This window comes from Somniosus microcephalus, chromosome 29, assembly GCF_052327205.1.
Source record: "Somniosus microcephalus isolate GS21.2 chromosome 29, FLI_Smic_1.0, whole genome shotgun sequence".
NCBI classification, from domain to species: domain Eukaryota; kingdom Metazoa; phylum Chordata; class Chondrichthyes; order Squaliformes; family Somniosidae; genus Somniosus; species Somniosus microcephalus.
Genome location: NC_141015.1, coordinates 25,436,768 through 25,458,133, shown reverse-complemented (window position 1 = coordinate 25,458,133; position 21,366 = coordinate 25,436,768). Strand labels below are relative to the sequence as shown.

The 21,366-nt window shown below is 45.0% G+C and overlaps 1 protein-coding gene across 3 annotated transcripts in view; it reads right to left on the bottom strand.

Moving 5' to 3' along the window:
- fuom (fucose mutarotase) overlaps positions 1–21,366 on the bottom strand; it is a 141,337-nt gene that overhangs the window by 72,299 nt on the left and 47,672 nt on the right. For all 3 annotated transcript variants that reach the window (XM_085970419.1, XM_085970417.1, XM_085970418.1), the window contains one exon: positions 13,484–13,582. In XM_085970419.1, coding sequence (XP_085826545.1) covers positions 13,484–13,582 — 99 coding nt within the window. The remainder of the gene's footprint in view (positions 1–13,483; positions 13,583–21,366) is intronic.

Here is a 21,366-nt window from a genome sequence, read left to right as displayed (position 1 = left end):
CTAGGGGTCACCATTGACCACCAAATACTGTGGCTACAAGAGCAAGTCAGAGGCTGGGTATTCTGCAGTGAGTGGCTCACCTCCTGACTCCCCAAAGCCTTCCACTACCTACTGGGCACAAGTCAGGAGTGTGATGGAATACTCTCCACTTGCCTGGATGAGTGCAGCTCCAACAACACTCAAGCAGCTCGATACCATCCAGGACAAAGCAGCCCGCTTGATTGGCACCCAGGCCATGTTTGCAAATGCTAAATTTCTCTCTTACAAGTATGAACGTACAGCTGAGGTCCTGTTCCTATTGAGCGCAAGAAATAAATATACAAAAACGACAGACAAGAAAGTCTGTCAAGCCTGTCCGATAAAACAGGTAACTCTATATGCAGTCTGGGTCCCAGGAGAGTGATGGCAAAACAATGTCTTGGCACTGCTTTCCCATTTTTACATTTTAAGTGGACTGTCAATCTCCTGCAGGCCCATTGAAGGCCAATTGGGTGCGCAGGAACCTCGATAATGGTTATTTCCAAATGTACTGGCAGTGAATCTGTTTTCTTTCAACTTGTTTTTCAAAGGCTTCTGATCAGCCATGACCAATATTTGGCACTGCCCCAATCCCATGCATCAGTGTGCTAGTTTTGTGACACAAATTTCCATCATGATATGATTTCCATCACGACACAAGCACACAGGCACTGGACCAAAGCCACAAGGGGAGATGGTTGTTGCAACGGCAGATCAGGAGACCCGAGGAGTACTGGATGTCTGCTGCCATCAGAACAACGCTGGGTCATACGTCCATACGACCATACGAACATACAAACATACGAATTAGGAGCAGGAGCAGGCCACTCGGCCCTTCGAGCCTGTGCCGCCATTCAATAAGATCATGGCTGATCCGATTACTCCACATTCCCGCCTACCCCCGATAACCTTTCACCCCCTTGCTTACCAAGAATCTATCTACCTCTGCCTTAAAAATATTCAAAGACTCTGCTTCCACCGCCCTCTGAGGAAGAGAGTTCCGAAGACTCATGACCCTCTGTGAGAAAAAATTTCTCCTCATCTCTGTCTTAAATGGGCGACCCCTTATTTTTAAACAGTGATCCCTAGTTCTAGATTCTCCCACAAGAGGAAACATCCTCTCCACATCCACCCTGTCAAGACCCCTCAGGATATGTTTCAGTCAAGTCACCTCTCACTCTTCCAAACTCCAGTGGATACAAGCCTAGCCTGTCCAACCTTTCCTCATAAGACAACCCGTCCATTCCAGGTATTAGTCTAGTAAATCTTCTCTGAACTGCTTCCAACGCATTTACATCCTTCCTTAAATAAGGAGACCAATACTGTACACAGTACTCCAGATGTGGTCTCACCAATGCCCTGTATAACTGAAGCATAACCTCCCTACTTTTGTATTCAATTCCCCTCGCAATAAACGATAACATTCTATTAGCTTTCATTTACAGATTGGGAGGTCCATTGGCTGTGTGAAGCCCACGGGCCAACAGTTGGTGGCTTGTGTTCTTGACATTCAAGACTGCAAGACACAGGAATACAGGGAAGCAGCAACAACCATTACTATCTCATCCAGGAGCAGCAAACGGCAACACATATACAATTCACCTCAACGGCTCTGAGCTTTATAAAGAAGGGGAAAATCAGCCAGGATTCCCACTCCTGATTCTTACTTGGTGGGTCTACTGAAAAGTGCACATGTGGGCTTCAGTTGAATACAAGAGCGGGTTCAGCTGTGATGCCCTCCACAGTCAAATTCTCACAATTTAGGATTACAACTACAACAACAACAACTTGTATTTATATAGCGCCTTTAACATAGTAAAATGTCCCAAGGCGCTTCACAGGAGCGTTATCAAACACCGAGCCACATTACGAAATATTAGGGCAGATGACCAAAAGTTTATTCAAAAAGGTAGGTTTTAAGGAGCATCTTAAAGGAGGAAAGAAAGGTTGAGAGGCGGAGAAGTTTAGGGAGGGAATTCCAGAGCTTAGGGCTTTGGCAGCTGAAGGCACGGCCAACAATGGTGGAGCGATGAAAATCGGGGATGCTCAAGTGGCCAGAATTGGAGAAGCGCCGATATCTTGGAGGGTTGTGGGGCTGGGGAGGTGGTTACAGAGATAGGGAGGGGCGAGGCCATGGAGGGATTTGAAAACACAGATGAGTATTTTAAAAATCGAGGTGTTGCTTAACTGGGAGCCAATGTAGGCCAGTGAGCACAGGGGTGATGGGTGAACGGGACTTGGTGCGAGTTAGGGCACGGGCGGCAGAGATTTGGATCACCTCAAGTTTATGGAGGGTAGAAGATGGGAGGCCGGCCAGGTGTGCATGGAATAGTCAAGACTAGAGGTAACAAAGGCATGGATGAGGGTTTCAGCAGCAGATGAGCTGAGGCGGGCGATGTTACGGAGGTGGGAAAAGGCGGTCTTAGTGATGGCGCGGATATGTGGTCGGAATCTCATCTCGGGGTCAAATATGACACCATGGTTGCGAACAGCCTGGTTCAGCCTCAGAACATGAAAAACAGCTCCTCGGATCCAGCCGACACCTCCAGAACTGCACCCCAGCACAAGTCAGCGACTGCATGAGAAGAGGAGAGAAAATCATTGGGAAAAAATTCCTCCATGGACTTTAATCAGCAGCAAGCAGCATATTTGCTGTCCCTCCTATCACAGCATATTGGACGAATCCTCGAAAGTCAACATATCTGAATAAAAATTGTTAACAAGGGAAAAAAAAAGAGAATAATCCTGAAATATGCAATTTCAAAATACACTGACATCTAGGCCTGTCAAATACATATGCTGGCAGTTTTGCAATACTCACCCCTTAAGGGTAGGGGCATAGTTTGAATGTCTGCCAAGCTCTGTAATTGGAATTTCAAGGCTCTATTGCTGTAGCTATAGCGATCCCTTAAGGTCCATTTTAAAATAGGGTCTATTACAAGTACTTTTATTAACAGGACAGCGATTGTTATATTTCAAGCAGTGCGATTTTGCTTCTTCTAGTTCACAGAGGATAAGTAATTGTATTAGTACACTGCCAGGAGCGGGAAATTATATCAACCATAAAAACTTTGCTCAGATACTAAACAGGGGCCTATATAGTTACAGACAAATAACTACTCATTTAGACCATGTATCCTGTGCCAGCTTTGTTATGCATTTCAGAAATTCTCTACTGTATAATTATTGCCAGAACATTGTGCCGTATTCTCAAAAATACTTGTTTATCTTAAGTAGGCATTGATTTTGAGTTGGGCTGGAAGACAAAGAAGAAAATAAGCATTTGCCTAAAAGGGGATCTCAACGACAGAAAACAGAGCTAACTGAACTGCGCTTTTTTTTAACAAAAGCAAAATACTGCGGATGCTGGAAATCTGAAATAAAAACAGAACATGCTGGAAATACTCAGCAGGTCAGGCAGCATCTGTGGAGAGAGAAACAGAGTTAACGTTTCAGGTCGATGACCCTTCATTCTGACGAAGGGTCATCGACCTGAAACGTTAACTCTGTTTCTCTCTCCACAGATGCTGCCTGACCTGCTGAGTATTTCCTGCGTTTTCTGTTTTTATTGCTCTTTTTTTTCAATGGATAAAACTATATCTTAGTCTCACCAATTTTATTTTCCTCTCATGACGATGTTGATTCCTTACTTGTTATAGTTCAATAGGCATCAGTCACCCTACAAGTACCTCTTCTAAGCACCACTGCGTGATCCTTGGCAGTGAATTTGGTAGGCTTTCCGATGAGATGTTAAACCGAGGCCCCGTCTGCTCTCTCAGGTGGACATAAAAGATCCCAGGGCACTATTTCGAAGAAGAGCAGGGGAGTTATCCCTGGTGTCCTGGCCAATATTTATCCCTCAATCAACATCACTAAAAAACAAATTAACTGGCTGTTTGTGGGAGCTTGCTGTGCGCAAATTGGCTGCTGCGTTTCCTACATTACAAGAGCGACTCCACTTCAAAAGTACTTCATTGGCTGTAAAGCGCTTTGGGACATTCTGAAGTCGTGAAAGGTGCTGTATAAATGCAAGTCTTTCTTTTTTTCAATCACAGATGAGCTCGGTCCTGTCTTTACTTGATGTACATACACACATATGGGTCACTGCATAGCAATCAACAACAGCAACAGCTTGCATTTATATAGCGCCTTTAATGCAGTAAAACATCCCAAGGCTCTTCACAGGAGCATTATCAAACAGAATTTGACGCCGAGCCACAGAATGGAAATATTAGGACAGTGAGGTAGGTATTAAGGAGTGTCTTAAAGGAGAGAGAAGTGGAGAGGTTTAGGGAGGGAATTATAGAGCTTAGGGCCTAGGCAGCTGAAGGGACAGCTACCAATGGTGAACAAAGGAAATCGGGGATGCACAGGAAGCCAGAATTGGAGGAGCACAGAGATCTTGGCAGATTGTAGGGCTGGAGGAGGTTACAGAGATTGGGAGGGGTGAGGCCATAGAGGGACTTGAACACAAGGATGAGGGTGAGAACGTCAGTTGGGTTTTCCCTCCCTAGCCCAGCGGGGCCAAGGACAATTGTAGCGACCCCGACTAAACTCAATTAATTCAGCCCCGGCCCAGGGATCAGACCCAGGACTTTCCTGATCTATAATTACTCAGCTACTCACTGGGAAAGCTCTCTATGTTTAATTTCCAGCACCCATGGATTTTCTTGCTATCGCTAAAAATTCTAAGCTGGGTCCTTTGCGCTAGTATCTGACAACGAGTCGCTGTACACTAATTAAAGTGGGATTAAGCCATTGCTTCTCATAATTGCTTACTGCCTCGGTCCATTCACTAGCCAGTTGTGATTGTGCAGAGGTGCTGTCCATTGTGGAAATGCTGCTTTCATCTATTTTAGCATTTTACTGGAATTTCTGTTGAATTGGCTTGATTTTGTGCGCATTCCTCTGCAAAGTAGCAGGTAGCAGAGACAGTTTTGTGGACATAGCAGAATAAAGGATAATGACCTGGGTTAGATATGGAGTAATCAGGGCCACTGTTCCACAACACATCCTATGGATCTCCTGCCAATGGGTTTTTGGAGCCATTGCTATCAGGAGGTCATTTGCGACAAGCGAGAAATTCCTGTTTGTTTTGTCCTGTTGTTTTTTTCTTTTAAATTCATCACTGCACATGAAAATTTTACATTGCATGCATTATATAAGAACACAAGAGATGGGAGCAGGAGTCGGCCATTTGGCCCCTCGAGCCTGCTCCACCATTGAATAAGATCATGGCTGATCTTCTACCTCAACTCCACCTTCCCGCCCGATCCCCATATCACTTAGTTCCCTTCGTTCCCAAAAATTTATCGACCTCTGTCTTGAATATACTCAACGACTGAGCATCCACAGCCCTCTGGAGTAGAGAATTCCAAATATTCACAACCCTCTGAGTGAAGAAATTTCTCCCCATCTCAGTCCTAAATGGCCAACCCCTTATTCTGAGACTGGGACCCCTGGTTCTAGAGTCCCCAGCCAGGGGAAACATTTGCCAGGGGAAGCATTAACCCTGTCAAGCCCCTTAAGAATTTTATATGTTTCAATTAGATCACCTCTCATTCTTCTAAACTCTAGAGAATATAGGCCTAGTCTACTCAATCTCTCCTCATAGACCAATCCCCTCATCCCAGGAACCAGTCTAGTGAACCTTTGTTGCACTCCCTCTAAGGCAAGTATGTCTTTCTTTAGGTAAGGAGACCAGAACTGTACACAGTACTCCAGGTGTGGCCTCACCAATGCTCTGTATAATTGTAGTAAGACTTCTTTGCTAGTTCCTTTGTAACAAAAGCTAATATACCATTTGCTTTCCTAATTGCTTGCTGTACCTGCATGTTAACTTTCTGTGATTCATGTACAAGGACACCCAGGTCCCTCTGAATGCAAATATTTCCCAGTCTCTCACCATTCAAAAAATATCCTGCTTTTTTGTTTTTCCTACCAAAGTGAATAACTTCACACTTCCCCGCATTGTATTCCATTTGCCCTGTTCTTGCCCACTCAGTCAACCAACTGTATCTGCAGCCTCTTTACGTCCTCCTCACAGCTTACTTTCCCACCTAACTTTGTATCATCAGCAAACTTGGATACATTAAACTCAGTCCCTACATCATTATACCCATATGTGCCTCCATCAATTGAAATCTGGCACGTTAGATGAAGCGTATCCTGAACTTGCCCGAAGGTCTACTGTGTTTTGATTACTTGCACAGAATCATGATTCATTTGGAGCCATTCACTTGCTGGTTCGGAGTCCCAGTTGTACACACTGACTGGCTGAGCTTCCTCTCTACACTACTTCTCAATATATTCCCGTCACATGGCATTAACAACACAAGTGTGCCCTTCTGAGATCTTCTGAAAAGAAGCCAGTAGCAGAACAACAGCTTCCATTTATATAGCACGTAGAAAAACATCTCAAGGCACTTCACTGAAGCTTAACCAAACAAAAGTTGACACCAAGTCAAATAAGGAGCTATTAAAAGGGGTAATGAAAAGCTTGATCAAAGAGGTAGCTTTTTATCGAGGGTCTTAAAGGAGGAGAGAGGGGTGGAAAGGCGGAGAGGTTTAGGGAGGGAATTCCAGAGCTTAGGATGGGAATTCCAGAGCTTAGGGTGGGAATTCCAGAGTTTAGGGTGGGAATTCCAGAGCTTACGGTGGGAATTCCAGAGCTTAGGGTGGGAATTCCAGAGTTTAGGCCTAGATGGCTGAAGACACAGCTGCCAATGGTAGGGTGAATGGATTGGGAGATTATAGGGTTGGAGAAGATTAGAGAGATAGGGAGGGGCAAAACCATGAAAGGGTTTGAAGCTAAGGATGAGAATTTTAAATTGGAGCCATTGTAAGTCAGCAAGCACAGGGATGATGGACGAGTGGATTTGGTGTGGACAACGGAGGAGAGGCGTTAGAGGAGGATGGTGTGGTCGGCCATGTTAAAGGGTGCGGAGAGGTGGAGAAAGAATAGGAAGAATAGTACACCACGGTCACAGTCACAGAGGTTGCTATTTGTGATTGATTAGGGCTGTTTCAGTGCTGTGGCAGGGGTGGAAACCTGATTGGAGAGATTCAACCACGGAGTTAGGGAAAGGATGGGCACGGATTTGGGAGGCAACAACACATTCAAGGAATTTGTAGAGGAAAGGGAGGTTGGAGATGGGGAGGTAGTTTGCAAGCACAGAGAAGTTGAGGGTGGTTTTTTTGAGGTGGGGGTAATGAAGACTACATAAACCCTCCACCTAAGTCAGGCCATCTTCCTACAGATACAGCTCTGATACCCCAGCCTTAAAAGTTTCTGAGCACCTTAGGGATGAGTGGGGAACAGAATCTGGGCATCTGTTTGATCCCCTCCTCATGTGATGGAGGCAGTCCCTTATCCGAGCCCCCAAGCCCCACCCCACTATACACATGCACAGACTTTTGAACCTCAGCTTTTACTTCTATAGGGTTGATGTTAAGCCCCTTTAGCCTAAGCTCGGGGCCTCCTCAATTCCACCCCACCTTTTGTTTTTCTGTTAAGCTTCTTGACTTCTTTAACTTAATTTTAACTTTCAGTACCAGAAAGCTCCTGTGGGACACTCAAGCCCCACAACTGCTGCCAGCAGAGGATGGAATGGAGTGTGAGATGGTCAAAAGAGAAGGAAAGTTAAAAACAAGCAGGGGGTGGGTTTCAATCTTACTTTGGAGAGGAAATTGTCTTTGTCTTCATCAAGCATATAATTCTTTTATTACCTTGATATCCAATCAACCAGCAACTCAGTTATACTGTGCAGGGCATAGATCCAAGGGCAAACACCCTCTACTTGACCCTACAATGTGTCTTAACCTCCAACCGTAGAACAGCATAACTTGCTCCACCAGTATACAGGAAACTCTCGTTTAAACAGTACCTAAATATCCGGAATTCTCTATTAACCGGCAAAATTCTCACTCCAAAAACAACACCTCAATAACCAGCAATGTGGCCGAGTTAGTCAGTGGGGGTAGTTCTCCAAACTGCCACTACTTGGCTTCTTGGCGCTGTCGGAAGTTGGAACACCTCAATACCCCTGTAACAGGAGTCTGACTCTCCCGCGCTGCCGGTAGTCTCTTCTGATCCGCCATTTTACAGGGGTACTGAGTGTCTCCCACGCTGCTGGTAGTCATTGCATTGCATTACCCTCAACTGGCAGTACTGTACTTAATCAAGCATCTTCCACCATCCATTTAACACAACATTCTGTAGGTGAGTACCCAATTACTGTATACTGCACATTTCTTGATTTATTTATTTTTCTTTGTTAAAAATAGCCTCGGTAGATAACCCTCTCCGTCATCCGGGATTTTTGATCAACCGGCAACACGCCGGTCCCGTCGGTGCCGGATACCAAAGAGATTCCTGTAACGTGTCCATTTTCCACACCAGCCGTCCTCAAGCCTTTGTTTGGTCTTTACAGTTGAGACAAAGCTGTAAGACTCACAATGGCTCAGATACATTCCGTACCCACAGTGGTGTTTCCAGTTCCCTCATACTGTATCAAGCATTCACAACCACACGCACACATACAATAGCGGTACTGCAAAAAGAATGCCCGCTGTGCCCAACCATCAGTAAAGCTAGTCAATGGTGCAAGTTCATCAGCCGGGCGGAGGGTCGGGCTGGTGCTGGTAAAGAAATATTGGGGCAGATGAACATTTCAAGTCACAACATCAAGCACCCCGAGTCAGGTGTAGGGTGAAGCTTCCTCTGACCCAAATTAACCTCCGACCTCAAAGAGCCCCTACTGCAAATAGTTCAACAACAAAAGAACAGAATCCAAATGGAGAACACATCACTGTGAAATTGAGCGGTTATGAAGCCATCTTTCTCAAGAGGAAAGGGCCATGGTGAAGGCATGGAGTGAAAGGCCTTATCTTTTGGATTGGAATGCATCATCTTATCACAGAATCACAGAATCACAGAAACCCCACAGTGCAGATAGAGGCCATTTCGGCCCATCGAGCCTGCACCGACACATATCCCACCCGATCCCCGTAACCCCTACACCAACACATATCCCACCCTATCCCACCCTATCTCAGTTATTAGAATATAAGATCAATTTTATGCTGCCTTCTGCACTTGATTCCTCAATCCATGGTCCCAAGCGAGGCTCTGTGCCAGGAATAAACCATTGGAAAATGTACTCTTCTAACAATCTCTGGGACTTGAGCTGCCCAACAGGTACTTCTGTTTTTTATTCTAAATTGAATTTTTCTAAGTGGATCAATCTAGTTTTAAAATCAACCTAATTCATATGCTAAAACTAGGTCTAATTCATTTTCTCTTTTAATATATTCCCTTAATTACAGAATGAGTATGTCTCACAAGCTTGATAAATATCAGTCTTGTCATTTTTGAGTTATAGGGAACATTTTGTGTCTATTCTGTGATTAGCCTAAGTTAGACACAAATGGTCCTTCAATATATTGTTCCTATTAGTATAATGAATAGGTTCCTCGTATTTCATACATGCTTGTCTTACATTACATTTTCAGTTACTAATGACAGCATTATACTCATAACATTGGCACCGCCAGATGTAAATGCCACCCTGGATCCTTCTTTGTCTAGTAACAGAAGTTAACAAGAAAACACTGCGAATGTGTTGGCAACAGAGGAGGAAAGGGTAGAGGAGTGCCTTGGATCTGCTGATAGGGACACCTGGTGTCGTATGAGGAGAGACTGGGTCGACTACGCCTGTACTCATTAGAGTTTAGAAGAATGAGAGGGGATCTCATTGAAACGTATAAAATTCTGACAGGGCTAGACAGACTGGATGCAGGGAGAATGTCTCCCCTGGCTGGGGGGTCTAGAACGAGTGGTCACAGTCTCAGGATACGGGGTAGGACATTTAGGACTGAGATGAGGAGAAATTTCTTCACTCAGAGGGTGGTGAACCTGTGGAATTCTCTACCACAGAAGGCTGTGGAGGCCAAGTCACTGAGTATATTTAAGAAGGAGATAGATAGGTTTCTAGACACCAAAGGCATCAAGGGGTTTGGGGAGAGAGCGGGAATATGGTATTGAGATAGAGGATCAGCCATGTGCAAATTTGGCTAGGGTAAATAAAATTAGAGAGTTAAATGCATGGCTCAAAGACTGGTGTGGGAGAAATGGGTTTTGCTTCCTGGGACACTGGCATCAGTACTGGGACAGGAGAGAGCTGTTCCGTTGGGACGGACTTCACTTGGCCAGTGCTGGGACTAGAATCCTGGCGAATCGAATAACTAGGGCTGTAGAGAGCACTTTAAACTAATTAGTGGGGGGGAGGTTTTAAGAGAGCGAAAAATAAAAATGACAGCGGAGAAGGCAATAGAGCAAGGTAGCAGTGAGGGAATTAAAAACCAGAGCGTGTCAGGAAGGGACAGAATGTATAATGATAAAGGTAAAGTAGTAAAAGGGGTAAAAGCAGGAATAAATTGTCAGAAAACATATTTGTAAGTTCTTTATCTGAATGCACGCAGCATTCGTAACAACATTGACGAGTTGACAGTACAAATAACTACACATGGGTATGATCTGGTGGCCATTACGGAAATATGGCTGCAAGATAATCATGACTGGGAACTAAACATACAAGGGTATTTGACAATTAGGAAGGACAGACAGGAAGTAAAGGGAGGTGGGGTTGCTATGTTAATCAAGGATGGAATCACTGCAATAGTCAGAAATGATACTGGGTCAAAGGATCAGGATAGTGAAACAGTTTGGGTGGAGATAAGGAATAATAAGGGGAAAAAGTCACTAGTGGGCGTAGTCTATAGGCCTCCTAACAGTTGCAACTCTGTTGGTCGGAGCATAAATCAGGAAATAGTTGGGGCTTGTAATAAGGGAACAGCTATAATCATGGGGGATTTTAACTTTCATATTGACTGGACTAATCAAATTGGGCATGGCAGCATTGAGGAAGAGTTCATAGAGTGTATTAGGGACGGGTTCCTTGAGCAGTATGTAACTGAACCAACCAGGGGGCAGGCAATCTTAGATCTGGTCCTATGTAATGAGACAGGATTAATAAAAAATGTCCTATTAAAGGATCCCCTTGGAATGAGTGACCATAATATGGTTGAATTCCAAATTCATTTTGAGGGTGAGAGAGTTGGATCTCAAACCAGCATACTAAGCTTAAATAAAGGAAACTATGAAGGTATGAGAGTAGAATTGACTAAAGTGGACTGGGAAAACAGATAAAAGTGTAAGGCGGTACAAGAGCAGTGGTCTACATTCAAGGAGCTATTTCACATCTTTCAAGATAAATATATTCCACTGAGGAAAAAGGGGAGTAAAAGAAAAGACAGCCATCCGTGGCTTAGTAAAGTAATAAAGGATAGTATTCGACTGAAAACAAGGGCATATAAAGTAGCCAAATCTAGTGGGAGGATAGAAGATTGGGAAGCATTTAAAAGCCAGCAAACAATAACTAAAAGATTAATTAAGAAAGGGAAGATAGATTATGAAAGTAAACTAGCAAAAAATATAAAAACAGATAACAAGAGTTTCTACAGCTATATAAAAAGAAAAGGGGTGGCTAAAGTGAACGTTGGTCCCTTAGAGGATGGGACCGGGAAACTAGCGGTGGGGAACATGGAGATGGCAAAGATGCTGAACAAATACTTTGTATCAGTCTTTACAGTAGAGGACACTAAAAATATCCCAACACTGGACAAACAGGGGGCAATGGGGGGGGGGAGGAGCTAAACACGATTAAAATCACTAAGGAGATGGTACTCAGTAAAATAATGGGACTTAAGGCGGATAAATCCCCCGGACCTGATGGCCTACATCCTAGGGTCTTGAGAGAAGTGGCGGTAGGGATTGTGGATGCATTGGTGATCATTTTCCAGAACTCCCTGAACTCAGGAAAGGTCCCGGCAGATTGGAAAACTGCTAATGTAACACCCTTATTTAAGAAGGGAAGTAGACAAAAAGCTGGAAACGATAGACCAGTTAGCCTAACATCTGTGGTTGGCAAAATGTTGGAGTCCATTATTAAGGAAACAGTGACAGAGCATTTGGATAAACATAATTTAATAGGACAGAGTCAGCATGGTTTTACGAAGGGGAAGTCATGTTTGACAAATTTGCTCAAATTCTTTGAGGATGTAACATACAGGGTGGATAAAGGGGAACCAGTGGATGTAGTGTATTTGGACTTCCAAAAGGCATTTGACAAGGTTCCACACAAAAGATTACTGATCAAGATAAAAAATCACGGGATTGGGGGTAATATACTGGCATGGGTGGAAGATTGGCTATCTAACAGAAAACAAAGAGTTGGGATAAATGGTTCGTTCTCGGGCTGGCAATCAGTAACTAGTGGTGTTCCGCAGGGGTCAGTGCTGGGACCCCAACTCTTTACAATCTATATTAACGATTTGGAGGAAGGGACCGAGTGCAACATATCCAAGTTTGCCGACGATACAATGATGGGAGGGAAAGCAGTGAGTGAGGAGGACATAAAAAACCTGCAAAAGGACATAGACAGGCTAAGTGAGTGGGCAGAGATTTGGCAGATGCAATATAATGTTGGAAAGTGTGAGGTTATGCACTTTGGCAGAAAAAATCAAAGAGCAAGTTATTATCTAAATGGAGAGAAACTGCAAAGTGCTACAGTACAAAGGGATCTGGGGGTCCTGGTGCATGAAACACAAAAAGTTAGTATGCAGGTGCAGCAGGTGATCAGGAAGGCCAATGGAATCTTGGCTTTTATTGCGAGGGGGATGGAGTATAAAAACAGGGAAGTCTTGCTGCAGTTATACAGGGTATTGGTGAGGCCACACCTGGAATACTGCATGCAGTTTTGGTTTCCATATTTAAGAAAAGATATACTTGCTCTCGAGGCGGTTCAGAGAAGGTTCACTCGGTTGACTCCAGAGATGAGGGGGTTGACGTATGAGGAAAGGTTGAGTAGGTTGGGACTCTACTCATTGGAATTCAGAAGAATGAGAGGCGATCTTATCGAAACATATAAGATTGTGAGGGGGCTTGATCAGGTGGATGGGGTGAGGATGTTTCCACTGATGGGTGAGACTAGAACTAGGGGGCATAATCTTAGAATAAGGGGCTGCCCTTTCAAAACTGAGATGAGGAGAAACTTCTTCACTCAGAGGGTAGTAAATCTATGGAATTTGCTACCCCAGAGAGCTGTGGAAGCTGCAACATTAAATAAATTTAAAATGGAGATAGACATTTTCCTAGCAGATAAGGGAATTAGGGGTTACGGGGAGAGGGCAGGGAAGTGGACGTGAGTCGAGATTCAGATCAGCCATGATCCTATTGAATGGCGGAGCAGGCCCGAGGGGCCGTATGGCCTACTCCTGCTCCTATTTCTTATGTTCTTATGATCGTATTGAATGGCGGAGTAGGCTCGAAGGGCCCAATGGCCTACTCCTGCTCCTATTTTTCTGTGTTTCTATGTTTCTATGACAGGTGAGCTGCTATACTTACCATAGAGCCAGCATGTAACAATAACCCCACGTATTTGTCCCAGATTGGTGTCTGGAGGCCCTTCTTCTTATCCTCATTCACCAGGTCCATCACTGAAGCCTAAACAATAGTAAAATGGCAATGGAGAATTAATACATTTATTCAGGTCAACACATGATTTCAGGTTTCCATTTGTTTGGGGTGTTATTTTCATCCCAAACACCTTACATTTTTCCTCTTTTTTTTCGGTTTCTTTTATCTGTCTGCTCACCTTCTCCACTGCTGCCCCCGCCCCCCCCCCCCTCCTCCACCACCTGGTTTTCTGAATCAGCCCATGGTGAGTTTCACGACTATCATTAACATTACTTCATGAAAGGACTTACACAGATATCACAGAAACCCCACAGTGCAGATAGAGGCCATTTTGGCCCATCGAGCCTGCACCGACAGATGTCCCTTCTATGGGATACTGCTGGCCCAGGTCAATTTTCTTCCCTTCCTGTCAAATAGGGCGCCCCGCAAACACGCTCTCCTTCAATTGGATTGTTCTGAAATCCTTCTACCCCTGTCTCTCCCGAAGGAGGTCCTGGCTATCACAGTGATAGCCCCTTCCTATCTCTGTAATCTCCTTCAGCCCCACAACCCCCCCCCGAGATATCTGCGCTCCTCTAATTCTGTCCTCTTGAGCATCCCTGATTATAATCGCTCAACCATTGGTGGTCGTGCCTTCTGCTGCCTCGACCCTAAGCTCTGGAATTCCCTCTCTAAACCTCTCCACCTCACTACCTCTCTTTCCTCCTTTAAGACGCTCCTTAAAACCTACCTCTTTGACCAAGCTTTTGGCCACCTGCCCTAATTTATCCTTATGTGGATCGGTGTCAAATTTTTTGTCTTATAATACTCCTGTGAAGCGCCTTGGGACGTTTTACTACATTAAAGGCGCTATATAAATACAAGTTGTTGTTGTTGATAGTAGGGGCCTGGCCAAATACCTCAACAAGGGGAGTTCAAATGAAAGATAAGCTCTGACCATCTGATTACAACACCACAACTCGATTTGGCCTTGTAGTTGCCAATTTTAGGTTTTGATAGCCCCAATCTTGAATGGCTGTGAACTGCCAGGAGGTGGACCATTCTAATAATACCAAACCACAAAAGTGTTTCAACTGAAACCTTCTAGTTCATTTACAAAAATAATCCGTGTACCACAATGTTACTTTGCTAAGACACCGATTCAGTTCTTGTGCATCATTCTCAAAGGCTGGGCCCGCCTTCTCACGGAGGCCCGCAGCTCGCACTCACTTTGCAACGAGCGCTCACTGCCGGTCGAGCCGATTCCTCTGCCCGGCGCCGCGACCCTGCGCCATCCTCCCGACACGTGATCAGAGCGCCTGCGGGGGGGGGGGCCCTTCAAACACGTGCCTGAACGTGTTCACGCAAACACGTGCAATCCCGCGGTGCAGCTGTTGCAGAACATGCCAGCGGGGGACAGTGTGGCGGTGAGTCGTGCTTCCAGCAGCATCCCAGCTTGTACACGGGCGCTCGTGCACTCCCTCACCTTGGCCAGCCTGCTGACCGCTTTAAAAATTGTCCAGCACTAAGTGGCTAATGGTGGCCATCTGTTGCTGCGGAGTGCCCAGAATTAGTGTGAGAAGCAGGCACACCCATCTCATTGATATCTGTAAGTAAAATACCTGTTTTCTTAAAAGCATTATTAAATCACACTTTACGTGCAGCACTTTCATATTATAAGTATTATATAGTATTATAATTTAGATGGGGGGTCCGTGATTACTAATCAATTTGAAAAGGGGTCCTTCAATCAAAAAAGTTTGAGAACCACAGCTATAGATGATCTTTCTCTCACCTTAGCCTCCAACCTCTCTCTCTGTCACAATCATTTTTGTCTCTCTCTTTTATTGATAGTATAAGATAGTCAGTAATGTTTTGTTGCTCTTAAGGCCCAAATAGACGGTCCAACATGTTCTTTCTCCTCCCTCTGTCCTCTCTGTGTTGACAGACATTGCACTGTCTCCTCTTCCAACTCAGTCTTGTCAAGCTCGAAACTATTTCCCGCACTTCCGCTCTCACCCCTTCCCCTCCCTCCCAGAACCACGATAGGGTTCCCCTTGTCCTCACCTTTCACCCCACCAGCCTCCACATTCAACAGATCATCCTCCGCCATTTCCGCCACCTCCAGCGTGATCCCACCACCAAACACATCTTCCACTCACCTCCCCTTTCAGCATTCCGAAGGAACTGCTCCCTCCGCAACACCCTAGTCCACTCCTCTATCACCCTCAACACCCCTTCCCCTTCGCCCGGCACCAGCCCATGCAAGCGCAGGAGATGCAACACATGCACTTTTACTTCCACCCTTCCCACTGTCCAGGGCCCTAAACACCACTTCCAGGTGAAACAGCGATTTACTTGTACTTCTTGCAATCTAGTACACTGTATTCGCTGCTCACGATGCGGTCTCCTCTACATTGGGGAGACCAAACGCAGATTGGGCGACCGCTTTGCGGAACACCTCCGTTCAGTCCATAAGGGTGACCCCGAGCTTCCGGTCGCCTGTCACTTTAGTTCTCCGCTTCACTCCCACTCAGACCTCACCGTCTTCGGCCTCTTGCATTGTTCCAATGAAGCTCAACGTAAACTCGAGGAACAGCACCTCATCTTTCGATTAGGCACTTTACAGCCTTCTGGACTCAACATCGAGTTCAACAATTTCAGACCATAAACTGTGCCCCATTTCTTATTTTTTTCTATTTATTTTATTTATTATACATATATATTTTTCTCTCTCCCACATGGCAGCTGTCTTTCATTCTGCCAGAGCCATTTACACTTCATCTAGAGCCATCTTTTTTTTCTTAACTTGTCCCATTACCATCTCCTTTGGCCTTGCACCATCTCTTAATGTCTCTTAATCTCTCCTGCCTTCCACCCTATCACAGACCTTCCCTTATGTTCTTTCCTCCCCTCCCCCCTTTCCCTGCCCCTGCAATTGCTTAAAAACCTGTTCCATCTCCAACTTTTTCCAGTTCTGACGAAGGGTCTGATGCGCTATCAATTACTCATAAAAGACTGAGAGTTAAGAGAGTAACTAAAGGCTTTTATTAACAAAAGAATGAAGGTCTGCCTCGAGTGGTCGACCGGTCCAGAATACAAAGGGGGCTGGGGAGCAGTCACCTTTATACTAGGACTTGTGGGAGGAGTCAGCCGAGGCATGTCCAGGCATGTACACAGTGGAATACAAACAGTGGTTTACCACAGGGTCATTGACCTGAAACGTTAACTCTGTTTCTCTCTCCACAGATGCTGCCTGACCTGCTGAGTATTTCCAGCATTTTCTGTTTTTATTTCAGATTTCCAGCATCTGCAGTATTTTGCTTTTGTTTAAACTGTGGGACTGCTTTCTTCCTGGAGTCGTCCCTCGCTCCTGCAATCTACAGGCTTTTAAAACTCAAGCTCGGCATCATCTAATCATGTTGTTAACGTGTAATGACCAGAGAAAATTGTCAAAAAGGTAAGTTTCAATTTCAATGTGCCAGCTGGACAGTTGCCAAGAGAAGGCTCATTGGGGTTGGTTGCGGGGGAAGCGGGGGGGGCGGGGGGAGGGGGTGGTGGGTTGGGAACGCCAGGGTTGAAAGTTTTATTAATGCCCATTCACTCGTCCTGTGGATGCTGAGATAACCACGCTCCCCGCCATCATTATCTTGCTTTCTCGCACTAAGCAGTAAGAGAAGAGGACGCAGCACTGAATCTGAACTCTTGTGAGATCCACAAACATTTATGGAAACACACTGAACAATGGGTAGACTCAGAATGATCCCTGGGCCATAGTATGGTTACCCTTGGTCTACAGATTGCCCTATAAGCATGAACATATATTGCGTTGAGGTGCTCAAGCATCATACTCACAGTTTTTGGTCCAGGGATTATTTTGAGCCTACGCATTGTTCAATGTGTTTCCATAAATGTTTGTGGATCTCACAAGAGTTCAGATTCAGTGTTGTGCCCTCTTCTCTTACTGATTAGCGCGAGAAAGCAAGATAATGGTGGGAAGCGTGGTTATCTCAGCATTCACAGGACGAGTGAATTGGCACAAATAAGACTTTCAACGCTAGCATTCCCAACCCTGCCTAGCACCCGCCCCCCCCCCCCCCACCACCCCCCCCACACCAACCTCAACCATTGGATGAGACTACCACAGCTAAGGATGCATTATCTGTGCTCCAATGTTGCTGGAGCTTACTCTCCGTGAAGCAGGATTGCAGCCATGTGCTTGACAGGCCAGGCTTCCCACTCTCCCTTCTCCACTGGCATTGGTCACATCTTTGGTCCAAACACTCCCAGAAATCCAGTGGGTGGTCATTCAAAATATTTTACGTTAGTCGTTGCCTTCTGTACTGCAAAAATACCAAACGCCAATTTGTTAGCAAAGGGGAGATCCTATAAGGGATATTTTGGAGTTTAGTCCAAGACTAAAGTAGAGTAAAACCAAAGTGATAATTAGCATGGCACTGTTCCACAATGCACTGATACTGTTGTCTACCATTCCCCACACGGTGGATTCCCAATTTCATAATATGCTGTAGGGAGATACCAAGAGAAAGCCAGATACTTCTGCGGAAGGGTGGGGGCGGGGTGGGGGGCGGGGGGAGGTAAAATTGGAGGCCAAGCCATCCCAGGCTACTCCAGAATAGCTGGTTGTGCAGTGACGTTCAAAGAGGCCTTGGGCAGGTTACTCACCTAACCACTTGGCTGGGAGAAGGAGACCCAACAGAATGAGAGAAAATACAAAATGGCCCTTTAATGATCTTTCTAGTTTGAAAACCTTTGAACCATTCGCCTTTAGAAATCAACAAACAATTACTTAGGCGGGATTTGTAAGGTTAAAAAAAATAGAGCCCAAGCCATTCAGTACAAAAAAGAGTTAAGCTTAGAATCCTAAACGGACCATGGGACTTCTCGGAAACGCTTCAATTCTGTCTCCTTCACAGGTATCAATAACAAACACAGGATGTAGTTGGGGTGCGTTGTTAACATAAAGGCTGTTCCAAATTGGTTTTGTACTGTTACATAGAGATGCGCAATGCAGGAGTCTGAAACTAATGAGCAACCACATGCATGGCAGTAATAAGTCAGGAAATATGTATTAAATCCAACCTTAATTAGGGCAATACCAATTTGTTTGGAATCCGTATAAATTTTAAGCCAATGCACATTATGAAAACGGCTCCATGTGTTTTCAGTATGAATGGTATTAAAGCCTTGTCTCAACCATTCTCTGCATGTACACTATATACACTGCTGTGTCGCATCCTGTAAAAGATGCTGTGATGCCACACAGTCACAGTCAGTGTGATACCATAAGTACAGTGCAGGGATTAAAATATTGAGATTGAGTAGACTCTAGATTCCTATATTCTCTGGAGTTTAGAAGAATGGGAGGTGGTCTCATCGAAACATACAAAATTCTTACAGGGCTTGACAGGGTAGGTGCAGGGAGGATGTTTCCCCTGGCTGGGGAGTCTAGAACCAGGGGTCACAGTCTCAGAATAAGGGGTCGACCATTTAGGACTGAGATGAGGGGAAATTTCTTCACTCACTCAGGGGGTGGTGAATCTTTGGCATTCTCTACCGCAGAGGGCTGTGGAGACTCAGTCGTTGAGTATATTCAAGACAGAGATCGATAGATTTTTGAATATTAAGGGAATCAAGGGATATGGAGACAGTGCAGGAAAGTGGAGTTGAGGTAGAAGATCAGCCATGATCTTATTGAATGGTGGAGCAGGCTCGAAGAGCCGATGGCCTACTCCTGCTCCTATTTCTTATGTTCTTATGTTCTTATAATATTGGCCCAGAACTTCGGGTCTCCACGGGTGAGTACGCACGGGGTACTCACCCGTAAGCCCAATGGAAGTGCGCATGCGCGGGAAACCGGTACTTCTGTTCCCCTGAACGAAGAGGTTCAGAGGTCGAACGCGTGCGCAGGAGAGACTGCGCGTGCGCATCAAACTTCATTTTTTTTACAGGTTTTCCTGGGAGGGTAAGTCTCCAGAAGTTAGACATGTAAAAAGCAGGCGTAAGGCCTGCTTTTTACAAGGTAAGTGGTGAATTAATTAAAATTAAAACATTTTTTCCGCAGGTTTATTATTTTAAAATACTTTAAAGCAAGGTAAGTTTATTTTTAGCCCCATTAGAAAATAAAATTATTTATTCAAAAATTTAAATTATTGTTTAAAATAGTTATTTCATGTAATTTATAGTTTATTTAAAAAATGTGATTTAAAAAAAAAATTATTTGAAGATTTAGAGCTGTTTTGGGGCCGTAGTATTTATAACTTTTGACAGGTCTTCCTGTCAATCTTATGAATGGAGCATTCCATGCTCCGATTGGCTCCCCATGGCCCACGTGATCCCAGGGGACGCATCGAACTAACTGCGCCCCTGGGATGCGCAAGCACTGCGCGCCGGCAGTTGGAGGAGGCCCCGGAGCGGAATTCCACGGGGGCCCACAGCACAACGGCCAGCGCGCTAGGTAAGTGCAGGTCGGAGGCTTGCACCCGCGGGAAGCCCCCGACCCGAATTTCTGGGCCATTATGTCTACTCTATAGAAAAAATGTCATTTGTGGTGTACATATTTTTATGTAGTCAGAGGAAATTCCGGATATCTAAAGACTAAATAATGTTTAGCATATAATATATATTATATACCTCTCTTAAACAATTTGCTATCACTGCTACCAACAGAAAATAACTTACTGGGGTAAACAGGTTGCTCAGCGATCCTTTCATTTCGGTTAAATGTGCTCTGCGTTGAAATTCAGGACATTGTGTGCACAGCTCACGTCAGTTAAGACGTCTGCATCTAATTAGCAAGGTTCTATCTAAATCAGGATAAACATTAATGGAACGGCTGAGAGTCATGAAAGCTCTCAATTGCAGTCTCTAGAGTCCCTAATCATGTGGTGATGAATCATGCTCTGGATGGGAGGGAGAGTAGGACTGGGCAATGTCCGCCATGCTCTCACTGAATCTCAAGAAGTAATTTTTATTTTTCCAAAACAAAGTTTATTGAGGATTCACTGACTGAGTGAGGCTCACTTCAACTCTCCGGTTCTATTAGAAAAAGCCACACAGTTGAGGTATATTTTCAACCCACCGCCCGGGCGTATAACAGGTGTTGTGGATCAGCCGCCTGTTATAGAAACCGCCCAATTTTCATTTTTTTAAATTCGTTTATGGGATGCGAGCGTCACTGGCAAGGCCAGCATTTATTGCCCATCCCTAATTGCCCTTGAGAAGGTGGTGGTGAGCCGCCTTCTTGAACCGCTGCAGTCCGTGTGGTGAAAGTACTCCCACAGTGCTGTTAGGGAGGGAGTTCCAGGATTTTGACCCAGCGACGATGAAGGATCAGCGATATACTTCTAAGTCAGGATGGTGCGTGACTTGGAGGGGAACTTGGAGGTGGTGGTGTTCCAATGCACCTGCTGCCCTTGTCCTTCTAGGTGGAAGAGGTCGCGGGTTTGGGAGGTGCTGCCGAAGAAGCCTTGGTGAGTTACTGCAGTGCATCTTGTAGATGGTACACACTGCAGCCACGGTGCGCCGGTGGTGGAGGGAGTGAATGTTTAAGGTGGTGGATGGGGTGCCAATCAAGCAGGCTGCTTTATCCTGCTTCCATTCAAATTAATAGAATTGAGAGAATTAAAAATGATAACATCTTCGCTTCTGCGACCTGCATTTAAACTCAACCCAGACCGATGGGGTGAACATTTCCTCTGTCTGTTGGCTGGGAGCATCCTACGTGAAAGGAATTGGCAGTCTCTTCATTCCTAGAAGGCACTGGCCAGTGGCCCAAAACTGACCTGATTCAGCAGTAATTGAAACTCTAA